General features: G+C 43.4%; 2 protein-coding genes across 2 annotated transcripts; both read left to right on the top strand.

Moving 5' to 3' along the window:
* The first annotated feature begins 1,511 nt into the window (after positions 1-1,511).
* On the top strand, positions 1,512-11,398 carry LOC146389451 (NACHT, LRR and PYD domains-containing protein 3-like). Its single transcript, XM_084912154.1, has 7 exons — positions 1,512-1,785; positions 3,672-3,674; positions 5,363-7,193; positions 7,488-7,661; positions 9,095-9,268; positions 10,291-10,337; positions 10,520-11,398. The coding sequence occupies exons 1-7, from the start codon at positions 1,512-1,514 to the stop codon at positions 11,062-11,064; spliced, it is 3,048 nt and encodes a 1,015-aa protein (XP_084768280.1). The 3' UTR covers positions 11,065-11,398.
* A 2,297-nt stretch (positions 11,399-13,695) lies between these two features.
* LOC146389450 (uncharacterized) lies at positions 13,696-20,668 on the top strand. Its single transcript, XM_084911200.1, has 6 exons — positions 13,696-13,815; positions 15,790-16,133; positions 16,223-16,360; positions 16,822-17,151; positions 19,412-19,738; positions 20,085-20,668. The coding sequence occupies exons 1-6, from the start codon at positions 13,742-13,744 to the stop codon at positions 20,162-20,164; spliced, it is 1,293 nt and encodes a 430-aa protein (XP_084767326.1). The 5' UTR covers positions 13,696-13,741; the 3' UTR covers positions 20,165-20,668.

The raw sequence follows: 20,668 nt of genomic DNA, 5'->3' as shown, positions 1-20,668 counted from the left end.
GTGGAGTTTGCATGTTCTCCCCGTGTTTGCGTGGGTTCCCTCTGGGTACTCCGGCTTCCTCCCACCGTCCAAAGACATGCAGCTTGTGGGGATAGGTTAATTGGATAATCCAAATTGTCACTAGGTGTGAATGTGCGAATGAATGTGAGTGCGAATGGTTGTCTGTCCCTGTGTGTTGGCCCTGTGACAGACTGGCGACCTGTCCAGGGTGTACCCCGCCTCTCGCCCTATGACTGCTGGGATAGGCTCCAGCGCCCCCCGCGACCCTGAAAAGGATAAGAGGAAGCGAATGGATGGATGGATGATTTAAAGTCTCACACACAACCCGTCGAAAGGGGGGGGCCTGCTGCTTCCAAATAGAGCACATTTCATTCATAATGTTGTAAATCCAAGCCCATTATGTATTCATGATTTGAATCCTGGGTTGTGTGAAATCCCAGAAATACACCCTAGACAAAGTGAATCTGTGAACTAAGGTGTAGGTGTGTTAGGTCATGTTGTGGTGATCCTTGGGTTGAGGGATGGGTGTTCATACTGGAGTGTAAAATTAAAAGCAATGGAAGATGGACAAGCCATCAGGTCCTCAGTTTAGAAAAAAGAGAAAAGAGGAAGAGAAACAAGCAAAAGATACAGGTAAGCAGATGTGTCATTGGATAATGGCTGAACCAATCAGAATCAGAATACTTTATTATTCCCTAAAGGAAATTATGTGAGTTACAGTTGCCCCAGAAGAAATGGTAAAAATAGCAACAGTAACAGACTAAACTCCAAACAATACATTATGTTACAGATTTTAATATTAATTAGTCATTGTCAATTGTTGATTTGTCCTGTTCTCATTGTATGACAAATTATGATGGCTGTTTGGTAGCCGTTTGCATACTATGTATACTCTCTCTCTTCGTGTGTGTGTGTGGGGGGGGGGGGGGGGGGGCGCCAGAGGGAGTGTTCGCCCAGGGTGCCAAACAGGCTGGGACTGCCACTGCCCATTCCTGTCTGTGTGTTTATAGTGCGTGTCCTTTGGTGCTTGTTGTCGCGTCATACCATCATTTCTGCCTGTTTGTTCTGTTCTTATGTTATTTCAGTTTTGTATTTCGGCCAGCAATAAAGCTGTGGTTCTGTTAAGTTCACTTTTGCCTCCATAAGTCCTGCTCTTGGGTTCTCTTCCAGCCTGCCTGCACACAGACCATGACAGAAAACATATAGATACTAAAAACATAAATACAGTACCAGTGAACAATACAGAACACCAACATCAAGAATTAAGTATTGTACTTAGCTCAACATAACTGTGGCTCCACTGGGCCATGCAACAATAGTCATTGTTAATATAATTGTTAACATCACTCTATTACAACCAGAAATTATGTCAATTACAGAGTTATAATTTTAACATTTTAAGTATTAGTTTTTTACTAATAATATATAGAAGGGCGGAAAAGTCAGATCTGTCTGGCTGTTCCGTACTTGCTTGCTTAACTTAACAGCTAATCTATCTTCATTCAGCTGTGATGATGTCGGAGGACCTTCTAAACACTCTGGAAGATCTGGGAGATGAAGAGTTTAATAAATTCAAGTGGTTCCTACAGCAGACCGACGTCATTCAAGGCCCCATGACCATCAAGAAGAGCCGACTGGAGACAACAAGCAGGTGGGACACCGTGGACTTGATGGTGCAGACCTACAGCCTTTCTGGAGCTGTTGAGGTGACCAGAAGGGTTTTAAAGAGGATCGGCAGGAATGACCTGCTGCTCAGTTTGTCTATTATCAGGCCCAGACCCGAAGGTGAGTCACAGCAAGGGACAAACAGGAAGTCAGTCTGAGAAAGTTACATAGAGCTTTAACACTTTCAACATCTGTTTGTCAGTGAATGGCAGTCATTTGACCTCTCAGGCTCCTCTTCCTCAGACTGAAGGTAAGTCACTGCTTTGTTTTCCATACATTCCAGGCTTCTTTACTCAAATATCTCAATGTGAAGTAACTGTGTGAGCATGACATTGAACTGTCTCCTGGTTTTATCCATAATTCTTGGTTGTTTTATAGTCACTTATAATGTTGAACTCCACTGTAAAGGAACTTATACAAAATTCCTGTGTTAGCCCTTTGAGGTGCACAGCTCTAGACCTGGTATCCTCCAAGTTTACTTAAAAATGTTTTTTTTTTTCAGTGTTCCTATTATCTTTATAATTATTTAGGTTACTACAGTATACTATTACAGCCTCAGTTAGTTCAGTTCTTTAACGATAGCTTCTCTCCTGTGATCTCCATTACATTCTTGAAAATGTCCTGGCAGACACAACAAACCTGTCTACATGTACTGATATGCAACAGGCCGGATTCCCTGTGCATCCTGAATGGATTGCAGTTACCATCTCATGCTAGCAATGGCAAGGAACAGCAAAAACCAAAACTATTAAAAGATCAGAGAGGGAGGATATGCTCTATGGCAGGGGTGCTCACACTTTTTCCGCATGTGAGCTACTTATAAAATGAACAAGTCAAAATGATCTACCCACTACAAAAATCCAAAACATATACTTATTTATAAATATATTGAGGATTCTTTATATCTACAATGTATATACATGCATAACCGCAATATCCAATATTTCACAACACAATTAACAATGTAAATTTTTTGTCATTACCTGAGTTTACTCTGATGACTTGCACTGAATTGAATCAGCCAGGGATGCATAGTCCGGACAGTAGCTGCTGACGGCCAGCCTCAAACACACTTCCAAATGTTCATCAGTCATGGTGGAACGGTACTTGGACTTAATGATCTTCATGTGGGAAAATGATGACTCACATAAATAAGTGGAGCCGAATAATGCAGTCAAAGAGGCAGCACATTTCCTCATGTTGGGGTACTTTACTTCTGTGAGTAAGTTCCAGAACTGTCCATGATCTCTGGACTTCAGCTCAATGTCGGCTTGTAGTGTCAAAATCTCATCTTCCACTCCAGAAGAGTTCAGGTGAAATAGTTTTGCAATTTTTGATGCGAGTGAATCGACCTCAGCATCTTCCCGAAAAGGATAGCACATGAAGGTAGCGACTGGCTCGAGCAAAGAAAAGTCTTGAAAGCGTTTGTCAAACTCTGACAGACAATTGTCAATCTGCTCTGTGTAGCGTGCACTGTCAAGTTGCAAACAGGCCATCCCTTGCATCTCCAGCTCTGACGCCAGGTTTTGAAAGTTTATCAAATCATGGCGCTGCAGCTTTAAAGAGAGATGTTGCATCTTTCGTTTGAAAGCATTAACTGAGCTGATCATGTTGATCACTGTTTTGTCTTTTCCTTGCAGCTGTAGATTAAGGTCATTCAACATGTTTGTCAGATCGGTTAAAAATGCCAAGTCTAACAGCCACTGACCGTCATTAAGTTGCATGTATTCTGCTTGTCCAGCTACACGGAAAAACTCCTTAATCTCCGGACAGAGCTCTCGAAATCTTTGCAGGAATTTCCCTCGACTAAGCCACCTCACGTCAGTGTGTAGCAACAACTCAGAGTGGTCGCAGTCAGCCTTCTCCAGATGTGCACGAAATAACCATCTTTGAAGAGATCTGGCGCGAATAGAACAGGCGATCTTCGTTGCAACATTCATGATCTCCTTCATGTTGAGCATTTTAGCGCATAACGCTTGTTGGTGGATTATGCAATGGTAATTTAGGAAGTCCGGGAAAGCATCGTCCTGCCTGCACTTGGCAATAAATCCATTCAAGCGGCCAACCATTGCGGGTGCTCCATCTGTGGTAATAGACACCAATTTGTACACTGGGAGCTGGGTTTTCTCGATAAAGTTTTTGAACGACTGAAATATGTCCTCTCCTCGCGTCTGTTCTTTCATGGGCAGGACTGTTAATAGCTCTTCTTTTGCAGTGATATCAGTAAACACCATACGAATGAAAATGCACACCTGGGCTGTGTCACTCACGTCCGTAGATTCGTCCAACTGCAGTGAGAAACACTGGCAATCTCCGATGTCCTTCCAAAGTTGCTGGGTTAAATCCTCCGCCATGGCTTCACAGCGCCGTGTAACTGTACTTCTTGACAGCTGGAGAGCTTTGATCGAAGATGTTATTTCTGCCTTATTTTTAAAGTCTCGGAACAATGAGTCAGCTGCTTCAACGAATGCCTCTTTTACCATCTCTCCATCTTGAAAAGACTTCTTGTTTTTAACGATGATGTGACTCACCCGGAACGATGCTTCGGTGGCAGCTTTCGCTTTTGAAGTTTGTTGTGTGAAAAATGACTGCTGTCCGGACAACTGGGATTTTAGTTTATTCACCTTTTTCTTTCTTAGCTCGCTTTTCGGCGGGAATGTAGTGTCGTATTTTCCGTGAACAGTTCGAAAATGCCGCTCCACATTTCCCTTCTTTGGCATTGCGATGGTAGCCTGGCAGATGAGGCAAACGCACTTCGAAAATGACATCGTGAAAAAAAAGTCCTCCTCCCATTCCGTATGAAAGTGATACGTTTTTGTCTTCTTACTTGGTCCAGCTCCCTCACTCATTTTTAACCCTTTCTTAGGTTTAAGAGAAAAAACCGAGAGCTAAAAATTGGAGTTAACTCGCTGACTAGCTTGTCAGTTTTACTACACTTCGCGCCGCTGTTTGTGCATGCGCAGCGACCTAAGCGTCAGAAAAAATCTGATGTCATCTGACTGGCTTCCCTGTATCAATCAAGTGACGGGATGGATGATAGGCTGGCATCTATTTTTTTAATGCCATGCGATCTACCAATACTACCTTTGCGATCGACTGGTCGATCGCGATTGACGTATTGAGCACCCCTGCTCTATGGCCATCACATGCTAAATCAGGGGTGTTGAACTCCAGGCCTCAAGGGCCAGTGTCCTGCAGGTTTTAGATAACACCCTGGGTCAACACACCTGAATCAAATGATTAATTCATCAGTAGGCCTCTGGAGAACTTCAAGCTAATTAAATCAGCTGTGTTGAATCAAGGATACATCCAAAACCTGCAGGACACCAGCCCTCGAGGTCTGGAGTGCCATACGCCTGTGCTAAATGCTTCCCATTTTCAAGGGTTGTCCTTTTCTTTCTCCAGTTCACCAAGCAGCTGATAATGGAATGACAATGGCTCGCTAGACATCGTGATCCCTCAAGTTCATGATGATCAAGCGAGATTCCTACCATTCACATTTACTCATTTGAGTTCAAAAGATGCAGACCACTAATAGACGTGCATAAAATCACTCCAGAAAAAATGGTCAGCTGCAGATAGCCAATACATGTCCAGTCGTACAGTCATAGTGTGGCATTTTAGAGAATGACATGACAGCAATATGAGTTGCACACAATGTTTATCACCCTGTTTGACACAGATGTGATGGTTCCAGTACCAGAGCCTCAACCCATCACGCATTACCAACAGATGCTTCGATCAAACTTCCAGGACAAGTTTATGTGTGCACAAGAAGGGTGGGCAGAAGATAAACAGCGTCTGGCTGATATCTACACAGAACTATACATCACAGCTGGGTATGACATACATATCAACATACAGCATGAGGTCCGGCAGATTGAAAAGGCATGGAAGCCGGAAGAAACAGAGAAAGCCGTTAAACCCACAGACATATTCAAACATCCTTCTGGAGAATACAGACCCATTAAAACAGTGATGACCAATGGAATCGCAGGAATTGGAAAAACATTCCTTGTTCACAAGTTTGTGTTGGACTGGGCTGAACAAAGATCCAATCAAGATGTGCATCTGGTTTTCCCCTTCACCTTCCGTCAGCTGAATCCACTGAAGGGAAAAAAATTCAGTTTGGCAGAGCTCATTCATGAATGTATCCCAGAAACTGTAGGCATCACAGAGGAGGCTCTTAATTACATCTTTAAAGATATTCAGTCATCGGGAATTACCAACTATGACAAAAGTAAATTCAAACTTCTGTTTGTGCTTGATGGGCTGGATGAGAGCCGCCTTCATCTCGACTTTCATTCTGAAGATATTCGCTCTGTCGATGTAACAAAGTCAACTAAAACAGATGTCTTGTTGAAAAAACTCATCAATGGAAAATTGCTACGCTCTGCTCGCATCTGGATAACCACACGGCCTGCAGCAGCCAATCAGATCCCTCGAGAGTTTATCAGCAGTACAACAGAGGTCAGAGGGTTCACTGACCCACAGAAAGATGAGTACTTCAGGAAGAGATTCAAAGGTAAGGAGCAAGCTGACAAAATCATCTCCCACATCAAGACAACAGGAAGCCTCCACATCATGTGCCATATCCCAGTCTTCTGCTGGATCACTGCTACAGTTCTAGAAGATGTGCTGAAAACAAGAGGAGGACAGCTGCCCAAGACCCTGACTGAGATGTACGCAGAGTTCCTGGTGTTTCAGATTGATCGGACAAAAGAAAAGTATGGCCCACAGAAAAGCATTGAATACATTAAGTCATTAGCAAAACTGGCCTTTCAGCAACTGGACAAGGGCAACCTGATCTTCTATGAAAAAGATCTGAGAGAGAGCAGCACTGATGTTAGTGAAGCCTCGGTATGCTCAGGAGTGTTCACAGAGATCTTCAAAGAAGAGCGAGGAAGGAAAGGGAAAGACGAGATGTTCAGCTTTGTCCATCTGAGTGTTCAGGAGTTTCTGGCTGCTCTTTATGTAAGGATGTCACTTAGTAACAGCAACATAAATGTCATGCCTTTACCACAACCATCACTGAAAAACCTTCGACTGCTTTTAAGGAAGACATCTTCAAAGAAGATCCACATGATTTCCATTGACAGGGCCTTGCAGAGTCCAAATGGACACCTGGACTTATTCCTTCGCTTCCTCCTGGGTCTATCACTGCAGACCAATCAGGATAAACTGCAGGACCTGCTAATGAAGAAAGACAGTGGCACAGAGACCAATCAGAAAACAGTCCAATACATCAAGAAGAAGCTCAGTGAGAATCTGTCTCCGGACAGATGCATCAATCTGTTCCACTGTCTGAATGAGCTAAATGATAGTTCTCTGGTGGAGGAGATCCAGCAGTCCCTGAGTTCAGGAAGTCTCTCCACAGATGAACTGTCTCCTGCTCAGTGGTCAGCTCTGGTCTTCATCTTACTGTCATCAGAAAAAGATCTGGATGTGTTTGACCTGAAGAAATACTCTGCTTCAGAGGAGGCTCTTCTGAGGCTGTTGCCAGTTGTCAAAGCCTCCCACAGAGCTCTGTGAGTGCACGAATAACTGTGACACAGGGCTGTTATCAACTAGTAATTCTCAGTCAGCAGATCTTCATATAACTACATGCTAACATTAATTATGGCTTTAGATTTAGTATAAAGCTTACTTTAAGTTAAATATTTGAATTATAGCTGAGATTATCCTGTGAAAAAGCACCATAAAACCACTAGTCAACCACCATCTTTTTTTCCTCATGAAAACTTTAACTGAAACAACGTAACAGCGTTTTACACTGTCTATCATAGAATCAGTTTCACTGTGTGTCTTTATCTGTTCTCCAGGCTAAGTGGCTGCAATCTGTCAGAAAGAAGTTGTGGAGCTATGTTATCAGTCATCAGCTCACGGTCGACTAATCTAAGAGAACTGGACCTGAGTAACAATGACCTGTGGGATTCTGGAGTGAAGCTGCTGTCTGTGGGATTGGAGAGTCTACACTGTACACTGGAGGCTCTGAGGTTAGGGTTCGGCTTATCTTTAGTGGATGACCAGCAGATGACTTTCTTGATATGTAGCTTTATATACACATTAATTAACTACCTAAGTGGTATTTGATGATGCAGCCATAATAAGCCCTCTTTTATTTGGGTATTTAGATAAATGGCATATAAAATTCATAGCCACATTGACGTCAACCATTGGTTTGTGGTGCAGAATTATGAACCTTTTCAGTTTGCATTTTGGGAATGCCAACAAGGCACATTCATACAATGTATAGATACAAGGTAAATACAGATACCCACTAATTATTGCAAATATGTTAAATAAATAATAATTTCATTTTACTACCAAAAAGGAATGTGCCTTTATTGTCATTGATGTAGAACTTACAATTAAATCAGGAAATTTGCTCCACTATCGGGTGCATAAAAAGTCACAATCACACACATTCACACAAGATGACTAAAATATATGTGTTTAAAACTAACCATATAAAATGAGAACCTGATAAACAGAACTGTATAAAGTGCACTGTAATGGCAAGGTTGTCAAAAAGGACTTAGTGGGTCAGTGACTGTTGATAGCAACTTGAAGTGTTTCCGGCCAAAGTGTGAGGAGCCCTTTATGATATGCCTGGCTCTGGCAAGGTAGTGGGATGTGACAATATTCAGTGCTATTTATTTTTTAATTCAACTTTAGTGCCAAATCACAACAATAGTTGACTTCATATTGTAAGGTAAAGACCTAAAATAATAGATTGAAGACAAGACAAAGACATGCTGTGGAAGAGAGCCAGAGATTAATAATAATGAAAGATTATACACACAGTATGCTGGACCTCAACATGGAAACCAAAACAAACAGAAAAACGGCTAAACTGGAGCACACACAAGCCATAGCACTAACACACATCACCATAAAAAAGGCATGATCACGGACTTTAGATAAACACATTTAAAGTGCTACAAAAAGCACAAATATGTTAGCTGAGTCACAACTAAACAAATGGCTAGCAACAGGGATGTCCCCGATCATTTAAAACTTTAAATCTTAGCCCAGTCTTAGTCCCTTCTCCTGTCCCTTTACACCTGAAACAAAGGGGAAAACTGTTTCTAGAGAGCAATGCTAATTTGTACGATGCTGGAAACATGCCGTTGCTACACTTTTCAACCCTGAAACAAATCACGCAAACAGTGTAATAGAAGCATGTTGTATTTACAGTGCTCTCAAATCCAGCTTCCTCAAGTATTATAGATCTGTGGGATTCAATACATCTTCTGGAAACAATGGTTCAGTAAAGAATCCATGTGCCATAGAGTGAATCAGTATCTCTGAAAAAATAAAAGCATATTTTTTTGGAACCAAGCTTAAAGATATATATCAAAATAAAATAAAATTATATACATAATTCTCTTTGCTTTATGTTTTACATCTTTGTGTTTGTCCTCAGGCTCTCAGGCTGTCTGATCACTCAGGATGGTTGTACTTCTCTGGTATTAGCTCTGAACTCCAACCCCTCCCATTTGAGAGAGCTAGACCTGAGCTACAATCATCCCGGAGACTCAGGCATGAAGCTGCTGTCTAGCTTACTGGATGATCCACGCTGGAGACTGAACACTCTTAGGTATGATAGTTTCAGTATTTATTAATGCTCGTCATCAATTAATCACATTGTTACATGTAATATTATATTAGTTTATTACATGCTTATTTTAAAAGTGCTGCTGTATGAGAAGTGTAATATTCAGTTTTAAAGCTTTTAAACAAATAGCGTGCTTTTTAACAGCAGTATTCTCTTAACACAGTAGCAGTTACAATATTTGTTGTGGGTAAATCTCACCTGAAACATTAATCTGATCATCAATCAATCCGACTTCAGGGAGGAGTATTTATCTGACAAAAATGCTCTAATCTAAACCATCACCAACAAAATAGCAATTCACCTCGTTTGTTAGATGGGTCACATGTTCTTTGTACTTTCCTCACCTCGCCCTGTGGACATTCCTCTCTGCTGTCTCAGAAGATCAGCCCTCCTATCCAGTGAGATCACCTGAAAAATTCCTGCGTTTTCTTCTGCCAACTCAAACAGCCCCCCTGCCCTCTGAACCACTTGACTCTGAACCTGTTTGAAATAAAAAGCTGTGAATCTTTTTTCCAATCTCCTGCACTTCAGTCCAGTTTCTTGGTGAACCGTGAAACCTCAGCCTCCCCCTTCATCATTCCAATTTTTCATTTACTCCGTGCTGTTCTGGTATCAGTAGAAGGGGGAGACTGGGACAGTACACCTGTTAAAGTGTAACATAGGTGTACTAACACAAGCTCAGGACAGACAGAAAGCTCCCATAGAGCAGAGGCCAGGAGCTCATTGATCTTGATTTTCCATGATGTTAGAGGATCAGAAACATGTATTGATATTCTGGATGTTTCATATATTTTCATACCACTAACTAGTTTCCATGTTCCTGTCTCAGCGTCTCTGTTGGATCCAGGGTTACCCATGGCTGTTGGTACTACACAGCAGAATTGCAATTTGAAAGTCTTTTAAATGAGTAGAAGCATTTTAAGGCCTTTCATGTCTTTCTTTTATGTCCATGTGTCTCTTTTTCTCTGCTTTAAAGATGAATTCAGATATGTTTCTTCTTCCAGGCTGGACCATGGTGGAGAGCAGAGGCTGAAACCTGGTCTGAGGAAGTGTGAGTGTGTGCTCACTTTGATTTATGAAAATAAGACAGCACGCATTACACTAGTTTAAATCACACTAAAGATTCTAGTGGATGAATCACTGTGAAGCCGTCTCCATCAGTCTGTGGATAAGGCAGCATATGAAGTCTTCAGGTGATAAACCGCTGTTGTTGTTTCTTCTTCTCTCCATCAGATTCCCATGATCTTAAACTGGACACAAACTCAGTGCACAGAAAACTTAAACTGTCCGACAACAACAGAAGAGTGACGGCAGTAACAGAGGAGCAGCCTTATCCTGATCACCCAGAGAGGTTTGAGTACTGGCTTCAGCTGCTGTGTACAAATGGTCTGACTGGTCGCTGTTACTGGGAGGTTGAGTGGAGCGGAGAGGTTCACGTTTCAGTGACTTACAGAGGAGTCACAGAGAGAGGAGGCAGCAATGACAGCAGGTTTGGAGTAAACAGTCAGTCGTGGAGTTTGAGGTGCTCCGATGCCGATCAGTACTCTGTGTGTCACAATAACAGGAGAACAGACCTCTCCTCCTCCTCCTCCTCTGTCTCTGTCTCTAACAGAGTAGCAGTGTATGTGGACTGTCCTGCTGGCACTCTGTCCTTCTACAGAGTCTCCTCTGACACTCTGATCCACCTCCACACCTTCAACACCACATTCACTGAAACTCTTTATCCTGGGTTCTGGTTATTGTCATATGGTTCTTCAGTGTCTCTTTGCTCTCTGTAGTGGGGGAAGCCTCCACAGAACCGCTTCAGCTCAGGGTGGTACTCAAAAATCAGTAATCCTAGAAACCTCGGTGTGTCATGGGTCTGGGTCATTTGACCCAGGACTCTGACTTTCTTTTGTTTTGGTGATTGTTATGTATAATGATTTTAGGTTCATTAGTTAGTCTTGAGGTTATTCTGTGTTCTGAGTTCGTTGTGTTCCCTGTTTACTTTTTTGTGTGTTAGGTTCCCGTGATGTTTTGGTCTCTCCTCTGTGTTTCCAGTATGTGTCTGTTGTGTCATCTGTTGTAAGAGCCAATTAAAGGCTAGTTTCTTGGTACTGGTAAAATTATTAAAATGAGAAATATAAATTTTTATTGTTAAATATATAATTTCCAAATACCGTTTGTGGCGTGGGTGTGGTCTCTGGCCAGCTGCAGAGGAGGGGTGACGCAGTGAGGTCCCGGGGCGGCGCAGGGGCGGGGTGAACAGGTGTGCTGGGATCTGACAGTGATTGTGTCTCTTTATATGTTGGCAGTGACAGTCGGAGGAGGAGGGCGGTCGTGACAGCAGAGAGAGAGCTGGAGTGTCTGTGTCCCAGTAAACCACAGTGTTAAATAAAAGTTCTGCTGTCGTCAAATTCGCTCCGGCTTATGTTTCTTGGGTCCAACGTTACACCGTTATGGTAAAAACATAAGATATGGAAATGTGAAGTTCTGATGTGCTTTTTGGTATATGGTAATTACATGTGGGGAGTCAGGTAGGCTGGAAGCAACGCCGTTTTTTTGACCGAGTCTTGCCATGTTAATTAAAGTCTCATTAAAGATCTTTTTTGAAAGAAAAGTTCCATGGTCTTGCTTGTGCTTCAAAAGCTTGTTGCTGGACTAAGTCCTGAAGGTGGTGAAACAGAGACAAGTGCCGCTGTTACATCTGTGTTTATGTCTCCCCCCCTCTGTGTCTCTCACTTCCTTGTTCCCTGGGTCCCAGTCATGCCTTCGTGTTTGGTCTCCCCTTTTTGCTTACATGTTCCCTCACTCCATGAAACACATGTGTATCAAGCATGTTCTCCCCAGCCCGTCATGTCCCTCTTAACGTGTCTCTCTGTGTCTCTCCTCTCCCATGACTGTTTCCATGTTTACAATCATTCACACTCACACTTATATAGAACCTAGACTGGATTCAAACCTAGGACCTTCTTGCTAAGAGGCAACAGAGCTAAACTTCTGCATATTTTATTACATAATTTCAAAGATGTGGATTTTAGTGGTCCGCAGAGGTGGGAAGTAACAAAGTGCAAATACTTTCTTACTGTATTTAAGTAGAATTTTCAGGTACCTGAGTAATTCTTTCTCCCTTATTTTAAGCACTTTAAATGTACTTTCTACTTACATTTTCAAAACAGGCTCCTTACTTTTGCTCTAATACATTTGGGTTGTTTCACGTCACTGCGAGCCTCTAAACATCAAAACGATCTGAGCCTAAACAGGAAAACCCGTTTGCTTATCAATCACCAGAGGATGTCACGTAAAATGATCCTTTTGCGTACGGACAAATCAGAACCAATCAGAACCAGCTAGCTCCATGTCACATGCAGTAGGATAACTTGCAGTGATAATAATAACAATAATGATAATAAAGTGTAATAAGGTCTCTTTTTTCCTATTTGTAAAAGGAGAGAGTATAATTTTTGTTGTTGCTGTATGAAAACAATAAAGATTACTCTATTCTACTCTATTGTGGGCTAACAGTGAGCCAGACAGACAACGCTGGATCACTGGATTATATGTGAGATCAGATGTTCACTGCTCACCAGAGTGGAGGATTTTCACATGAAAGTCTCCTCCTCTTTCTTCATCAGCTTCTTCCTCTTCTTCTTTCTCAGGTTCTGCTGCTCCATGATCTTATCGTAGTTGAAGTGCTTGTGTTTGGCGTCGGCGCAGTCGTCCGCCATCAGCAGAGCTAAATCAGCCTGGAAACACATGCAGACGGGTTTATGTGGAGCACGCCGACAGAATCTGATCCAGATCCAGCCTGGCTGTGACCACTCTGACCTTCTGTTTCTGCAGCTTCTTGTCTTTCTTCACTTTCTGTTTCTGTCTGTTTCAGAGCAGTCAGCTGATCCAGGTGTTGTGCATTGACATTGTTGTGAGGTATTAATAAAGGTCAGAGGTGAACAGCTAAGAGCTGACATCAGTGATGTTTGTCTCTGAACAGGAAGCTGAGGACACACTCGGTCTGATGGACGACCTTCATCCTTCACTCTGCTCCTCTTCTTCTCTTTGTTTCTCCTGAAGCTCCATTATTTGAGGGATTTTAATTTGTCACTAACCCACGCACAGGATAACTCAGTCCACTGACTCTGAGGGATTACATGTAATATTACCATGCTCTGGTACTTCCTGCTTCTACTCCCTCATATCTGAGACAATATTATCACTCGTGATCTTTGAGGTGTGTTTTGTTACGTGTGAGCTGCTTCAGTGTGATTATATCTTTTATTTTGTTTCCACTTTATGAAAATGAATCCACCACAGAAGTCCTCTACAGTCTAAATCAGCCCCACCTTTCATCCACCCCGCATACCTGTAACTCCTGCCCCGGGCACATTCACCCACACACTCGTGATCCCCGGGAACTCCCCTGAAACCGAAAGTAAACAGCGCCACGTCACAGTGGGCGTGGCGTGACGAAGCACCGCTATGAGAGCTGTCGGTGTTTTGCTGTGCTTTTCTGTGTTTACGGGAGTCTTCATGGAGGATAAAGAAGCCCCACGGTAAGAAACCCACTCTTATCCTCTTTGAATGGGCGCGCGCACGAAGACCGGCGTAACTAAAAAGTTCAAAGGTGAGAAAGCCGACAGGAAAACACGGACCGCTCTAGCTAACCGGCCCACGGCAGCACACACAGCCGCCCACAGACTGGCCTGTCGTGTCTGTCTGTGCAGGAGCCTCCTGACACACACACAGTGGGGTACAGACGGGTTACAGACCGCGGTGCAGTGATTTGTGCCGTCCGTAGCTCCCTGTGCGGCCTTCATGCCGGTGGATCCCGCTGATACAATCAGCTCCCCGTGACACACGCGAAAACCCGAAACACAGACACGTCTCTGAGCCCACGAGACATCCCTGACGGAGGAGGAGACCTTCATGTGGGGAGGCTTCATTGATGGATGCATGTAGCATGTAGTTAGCAATGCTAGCAGCATGTGCGGATGATGCTCTGGCTGTTTCTAATAAAGTTTTTACAAACGGTTGCTGTGTCTTCATTAGTGATGGGAGGCTGTAATGAGGAAACACGCTTATAAGTCCTGGTGAAACAGGTTGTTCGTGTTTGTGGCTGCTGTGGTATGTGTGGCATGTGTGGGTAAGGGGGGGGGGGGCGTTAGGTGATAACAGATGTTTATCTCTGTTGTAAAACCTAAGAACACACCGTCCCTGCTCTCATCATGAATATCAGCTCTGAGGTTATTATTAGCATCAGACTATTTAAAGTACACTCTGTTAGATACAGCGGTGTGACTTTGTGTCTTTGTGTTGTGAGGTTTGTCCTGGATTCATGATGACTGGAGCTCCACCTTTGTGCTGTTTAGGTCATTCCAGTGTCTCCGGCTCGATGTTTCAGTTTTCTGTTTCCTGTCTCTTTGTCCTCAGCGTCTCCTGTGGAAGTCAGTCCTCTCTCTGTCCCCATCGTGTCTCCTCTCGCTCTGCGCTTCATCTCTGTGGTTGTTCGCCTTGTCCAGTGTCAGGTTTATATGCCTGAAGTCCCGGTCTCTGTCTCTGAGCTGTGTTTCCTGTTTTATTTTGAAAGTCCCTGGTCCAGTATGTTATGTTACCTCGTTGTCGTGTCTTCCCTCTGTGCTGTGTGCTCTCTGATCCTGGTCCTAGCCACAGTACTTCTTACTTTGTATTCGGTTCCTAAATTTGGGAAAATCCTAAGGTGACCTCTGACCTTGGGATGGTCAATGATGGTCCCTGATATTCAAACTGATCCAAGATGAAGCTGCACCATGGTATCAGTTTGGGAATCCTACGACTGGACCGTCAGTCTTTTATGGCTGATGAGTAAAAAGGGTGGGTGCACTAAGCCAAAGCTCCTACACTTTTTCAGCTTGCTTGAGTTGTTTGAAGTCCCATTTCTGTGGGTCAGTTTCAAAAAGCTGCTAATAGTGACTAAAATGAGAAAGAAAAACATTACATGTGCACTTTACTTGGAAAATTCAAAGGACTCCATGGCTTTGCATGGTGCTGGGTCTCCTAGGGCCACCTGTTTATTTGTAGCTGCATGCAGCTGTCAGGGTTTTTCTCCCCCTGGTGGTTTTTAAGGCAGAGAAGCAGCAGCATGAAGACTGGACTCGGTCTTTGTAAGTTCCTGGGTTGTTTTTTTTATTTGGCTGTAGTTATTCAGCCGGCCAGAGGAACCCTTGAATAGAAACAACTTTGAAACTTGGTGAACATGAAGTCATTGATATTAGAGATAAACAGCTAAAAAAAGACTAAACAGTATTTAAGACCTTGTGCAATAAAAGAAGAAATAACTGTTTTCCAGCTTAAAACCAGAGTGTGGGTGACGGTTGGTGGATCACTTTTATTCCCAGTTTTTTCCTGCTCTGGTTCTTTTGGTTTTGCCTGCTGAGCTCGATCGGTCACTTGTGCTCATCTTTACATTAGTAAAGTGTTTGAAGTCATTCTCTGTCTCACGGGCCTTAAAAACATCACAGCTCTCATCTGTTTCCTGTTTGTCCTCTCAGTTTTCAAGCATGCCTTGGGCTGGAGGTTTATGAGGGGGCGGAGTCTGTCATGCTGCCCTGTCAGGTACCAGAGGATGTTTACCGGGACGCCACAGCAGTGGTTTGGGACCGCAAGGACCTCAGCATCCCGACAGTCCATCTGCGTCTGCAGAGCGGGGATGATCTCACGAAACAGAATGTTATTTACTTCAACCGAACATCGATGAGAGCCGACGCTCTGCAGACTGGAGACCTCAGCCTCACTCTGAGGAACCCCATAGTCAATGACACCGGCACCTACACCTGCACCACCCGAACATATGGACAAGATCAGAGCAAGACCCATTTGCAACTGAGGGTGGCAGGTCAGTGATGTCGATAAAGGTCAGAGGTCAGAGTCATACTCTGAGAATCTGTTGGGTGATCTTCAGGTTGTTTGTGTTTGTGTGGACAGAACGTCCTCCTCCTGGTCCCACTCCTCCTCCAGTCTGGCCCAAAGTTGTCTCGGGTGTCCTGGTTCCTGTGGTTCTCCTGGCTGTTGGCTTTGGTGTCTTCATGTATTTTAGATATAAAAAGTTAAAGAACAAAGAAGGTATGTGTGTTATTAGACCACGCCACGAACATCAGTCAGTGTTTCCCACTCATTCATTCACTCATTACAAAACCTTATGATGACATACAGCACTTTAGATTGTTAACTTGTGTTCTGAGTTACAGGCCCTGATAGTACATGACAGTACATTTAAATTTGTATTATGTCTGGTACTGAACACTGAACATGCAATGACATGGAAATCTTTTTTTTAAAGAAATACTATTTTACCTCAGACACACAGCAGAACTATACTCCAGCTGAAATGGTTTCTCCTCATATGTGGTCACAGCGCTGCTAACAAGAGTTCAGATGTATGTAGGTTCAAGTTCGGATCCGTACAAATCAGAACTTAGTGTCGTTTTTATGCAACACACTCACACAAGACAAGTCAAAGAAAATTTCCTCAGTGCTGCTGATGGCGTCCGTGGAGCTCGTGTTGTGCTTCGTTCTCTTCTCAGTCGTTCAGGTCACAGCAGAACCAGGTGATGAGTCGGTTGTGCTGACCTGCAGAAGCACAGTTCAGCCGCTGCCTGATGGTGCTAAAGTGGTGTGGAAGGACAGAAATGAGAGGAAGGTCCACGTATGTCAGAAAGACTCTGACCAGCCTGAAAAACAGCACAGACGTTACAGAAACCGAACAGAGATGAAGAAAGAGCCGCTGAGGACTGGAGACCTCAGTGTGACCCTGAAACACCCCACAAACACCGACAGGGACACCTACACCTGCACCGCCTACAGCGGGGAGGGGAAAGAACTGATGGAGAAACAGGTGGAGCTGAAAATCAAAGGTCAGTGCTGCAGATACAGAGGTTTGGATATTATCATTGACAGGTATTTTCTCACAGTGCGTGTCTTTGTCTGTCACACACTACAGAGGCTTTCCAAACAACCGTCCTCACACACCTGCTCTGCAGCAGCTCTGTTATACTGACAAACACAGACGCCATCTTTGTTGTTCCTGTCAGACTTCATTAGGTCTTCCTGTTTGCTCACTGTTAGAAATATGACCAGTAGTGGACTTTGTCTTTGATGGGATGTTACAGTGCAGGTTTGAACAGCTGCTGAACAGATGTGAGTTCAGGGGAACATTTACGTGTTCTCAGAGAAACAGCAGTGAGTCTTTGAGGAACATGATGCTGCTTTCTGTCATTTGTCTGATGAGTTCTATCAGTGATGGAAACAAGAGACTGCTACTGATATGAGAGGAAAGCAGGAACAGCTGATACTGGACGCTCCTGCCTTCATGTGGTACAAAGTAGGACTGCACTCTACTCTGAATCTTAAACATGTGTAGTGTTCACTGTGAAAGCAATTAGAAACAAATCAGTAAATACCGTATTTTCCGGACTACAAAGCGCACCTGAATATTAGCCGCACAAGCTAAAATCAGGGGAAAATCCTGTTTTGTACATACATTAGCCGCACCTGACTAAAAGCCGCAGGTGTTTCAATGTTGACTTATCATATGTAAGAGAATATGCACAAAGGGAATTGTCAGGAAAGAGATGGCTGTTTGGAGACACGCCCCTTTTATTAATATTTTGAAAAACAAGTTACGGGTACATATTTGCATAGCTTTTTAGGTATATGTACAAGTATCGATAATTACAAGTACGAAACATGTACTGTGCTTCATAAATGAGTAACAAATGTAGTACATAACAATAACCTACAGCACACCAGAAAAATAGATTCGGCCTACCTTTTAGGCTCAGGTGCAGCGACACGGCTTTAACAAGAAGAAAAGTCAGTCATTCCCCACCATCTTTCTCTTCTTCCTGCGCACTAAAACCACCAAAGTCCTCTTCTCCAGTGTCGGATACGAACAGGCTCAGGATGGCTTCTCATCCACTCTCAGCTTCTCTCCTTCGTTGTCACTTTCAAAACCAAAGAAATCCTCGTTGTCAGTGTCAGAGTCGAACACCCTCAGAAGGGCCGTGGCGGTGTCCTCCTCTCCATCATGCAGCAGTCCAGCCCTTCGAAATCCGTTGGTGATCGTGGATGTTTTCACACTTTTCCACGCTGTCAGATTCCACCGGTGGAGTTGAGCATAACTTGCTTTTCGCAAGTTTATCGCTGCTCGTCATCCACGCCTCCCGCTGAACGCGTAGCGCTACTTTGAAGTTTGTTTTTCGCGCTACTTCGTACGGCACTACGTTGCCTGGCGGACGGACATGTGACCAACATACCACTCTTGAACCTCGATACTGTGTGTCTGATCACATGCCCTTCCGCCAGGCAACGTAGTGCCGTACAACAGCGGAACAAACAAAACAAATCCTCTTACGATATGACAAAAATCATGGACAATCCATAGAAAAGCCGCACCTGACTAAAAGCCGCAGGGTTCAAAGCTTGTGCAAAAAGTAGCGGCTTATAGCCCGACAATTACGGTAAATAGTGACGGTTAGTTATATAAAGGCCAAGTGAGGCACCAGGACTCTAATCAGATAGATTTAAAAACAACTCTATAACAATATCATTTCCATTTGTCAGGATTATTCATTGTTTAGAGTGAAAGACGTAATTACACTTCCATGTATGTACAGCAGAGCTTTTTCAGCCATGTTTGTGCTGCATTTCTGCTGATGTACAAATCTTTATAAAGTTATAAAATCAACCCTCCTTATAGAACAATTCAGTGTGTTTGTGTGAAGAAAAACTATAAAGATTGTAGCAAACCTGGTGTTGGACAGACCTCTTTAATGAGTATGTTTGTGACTTCAATGCATTTTTAGTTAGACTGATATAACTGCAAACATTCTGGCTTTTTTAGTAACAATGTAACTGCATTTCTGAACTAAGTCACTGATCAGACATCTTCAGGCCCTTGTCTTCAAATGACTGACTTGATCAATCCAACAGAGCAGCTGGGACCAGCATCGAGATGAACCTGATGACTTAGTGATGTTGTTGCTGAGACGTTGATGTGATGATTCTGTGGCTTCATGATGAACATGTGTTTCAAATGCTGCATAAATTAAAATTAATTGACAAACATGAATGCTGTGTCTTCGTACAGCTCATGTTGTGTTGTTGTCCTCTCAGAGTGTCAGGTGGAGGTGGTGGAGGGGGCGGAGTCTGTCCTGCTGCCCTTCAAAACCACAGAAAACCTGCCTGGGGACAGTGATGTGGAGTGGAAACGCCATGAACCCGAATACATGAAGGTCTATGTGTATGAGAACGGCTCTGACCGGCCCGACAAACAGGACGACTATTACAAAGGTCGCACTGAGATGAACACTGACCTGCTGACCACTGGAGACCTCAGTCTGACCCTGAGACAGCCCACAGTGAAGGATGCTGGGAGATACGCCTGTGAGGTCAACAGCAAGGAGGCCTGGAGATACAAGAGGGTGTGGCTCACAGTTAAAGGTTAGTTGTAATCGGTGTGAATGTGTCTAATGTACTGTCCTATCTTTGTATCTAATCAGTTCTGTCTGTCAGCAGTTTATTTAACTTTAAAAAAGCATTTCAAGTCATAAGAAAGGGCATCGAGAGAGCTGTGCAACACACTTTTTGTTTTTGATGCCCTACGACATCACAATGAGCTTACATAGTTTCACTAAGTCAGACACACAGCTTATAGAAGCCAAAGATTTCAGTACACCGTTTTAGTCTGTAATGCTTCAGGGTCAAAGGTCAGCATGTAGCAATTAAAACATCAAAGTGTTCGTTTAGCTCCGAGTGTTTTTTGTGACTTCTTGTGTTTCCTCTGCAGGGAGAGATCAGGTCCAGGATCGAGCCGAGGACAACAAGGCTATTGAAATGACTCCTCTGATGGACCAACAATCACCTTAATCTGACTGGTCTGTGAGTCAGAGAGAAAACACCAGTAATGGACTGAAGGGGATGAAGAGGGAACGATGCTGAGTTCCTCCACGTTCTGTGAGGATGTTTTCTGTTCACACAGCTGAACCCTGCAGTGACTGTAGCTCAGCGCACTCATGCAGCATCAGCTGTTTGATTTGTTACCACATTACCTTAGCACAAACAACACTCATTTTTTACTTACACATTTATATTTTACTTACCCATAATGCCTTGGTGTTCAGGTCTCAGCTGTGACCTGGGTGCTGTTTAGTTGATGTTTGGACCTCATGTCTGCACGGTCTCAGCAGGTAGATTACAGAGCTCCTACATGTGTGAGGCTTTAGTGTTGGCTGTGTCTGTAAAACTGCACAAAATATAAGACAACTAACACTTTAATATACATGTAGCTAATGAAGTGTACGAAGAAAAAGAACAAAATGTTTTTGTAAAATGCTGCTGAAGAGAAAAGAAATAAACTCCATCATCTGTCTC

The sequence above is a fragment of the Perissodus microlepis genome, chromosome 3 (genome assembly GCF_051167445.1).
Source record: "Perissodus microlepis isolate ML-2025 ecotype Zambia chromosome 3, ASM5116744v1, whole genome shotgun sequence".
Taxonomy (NCBI): domain Eukaryota; kingdom Metazoa; phylum Chordata; class Actinopteri; order Cichliformes; family Cichlidae; genus Perissodus; species Perissodus microlepis.
This window is presented reverse-complemented; position numbering and strand designations above follow the sequence as displayed.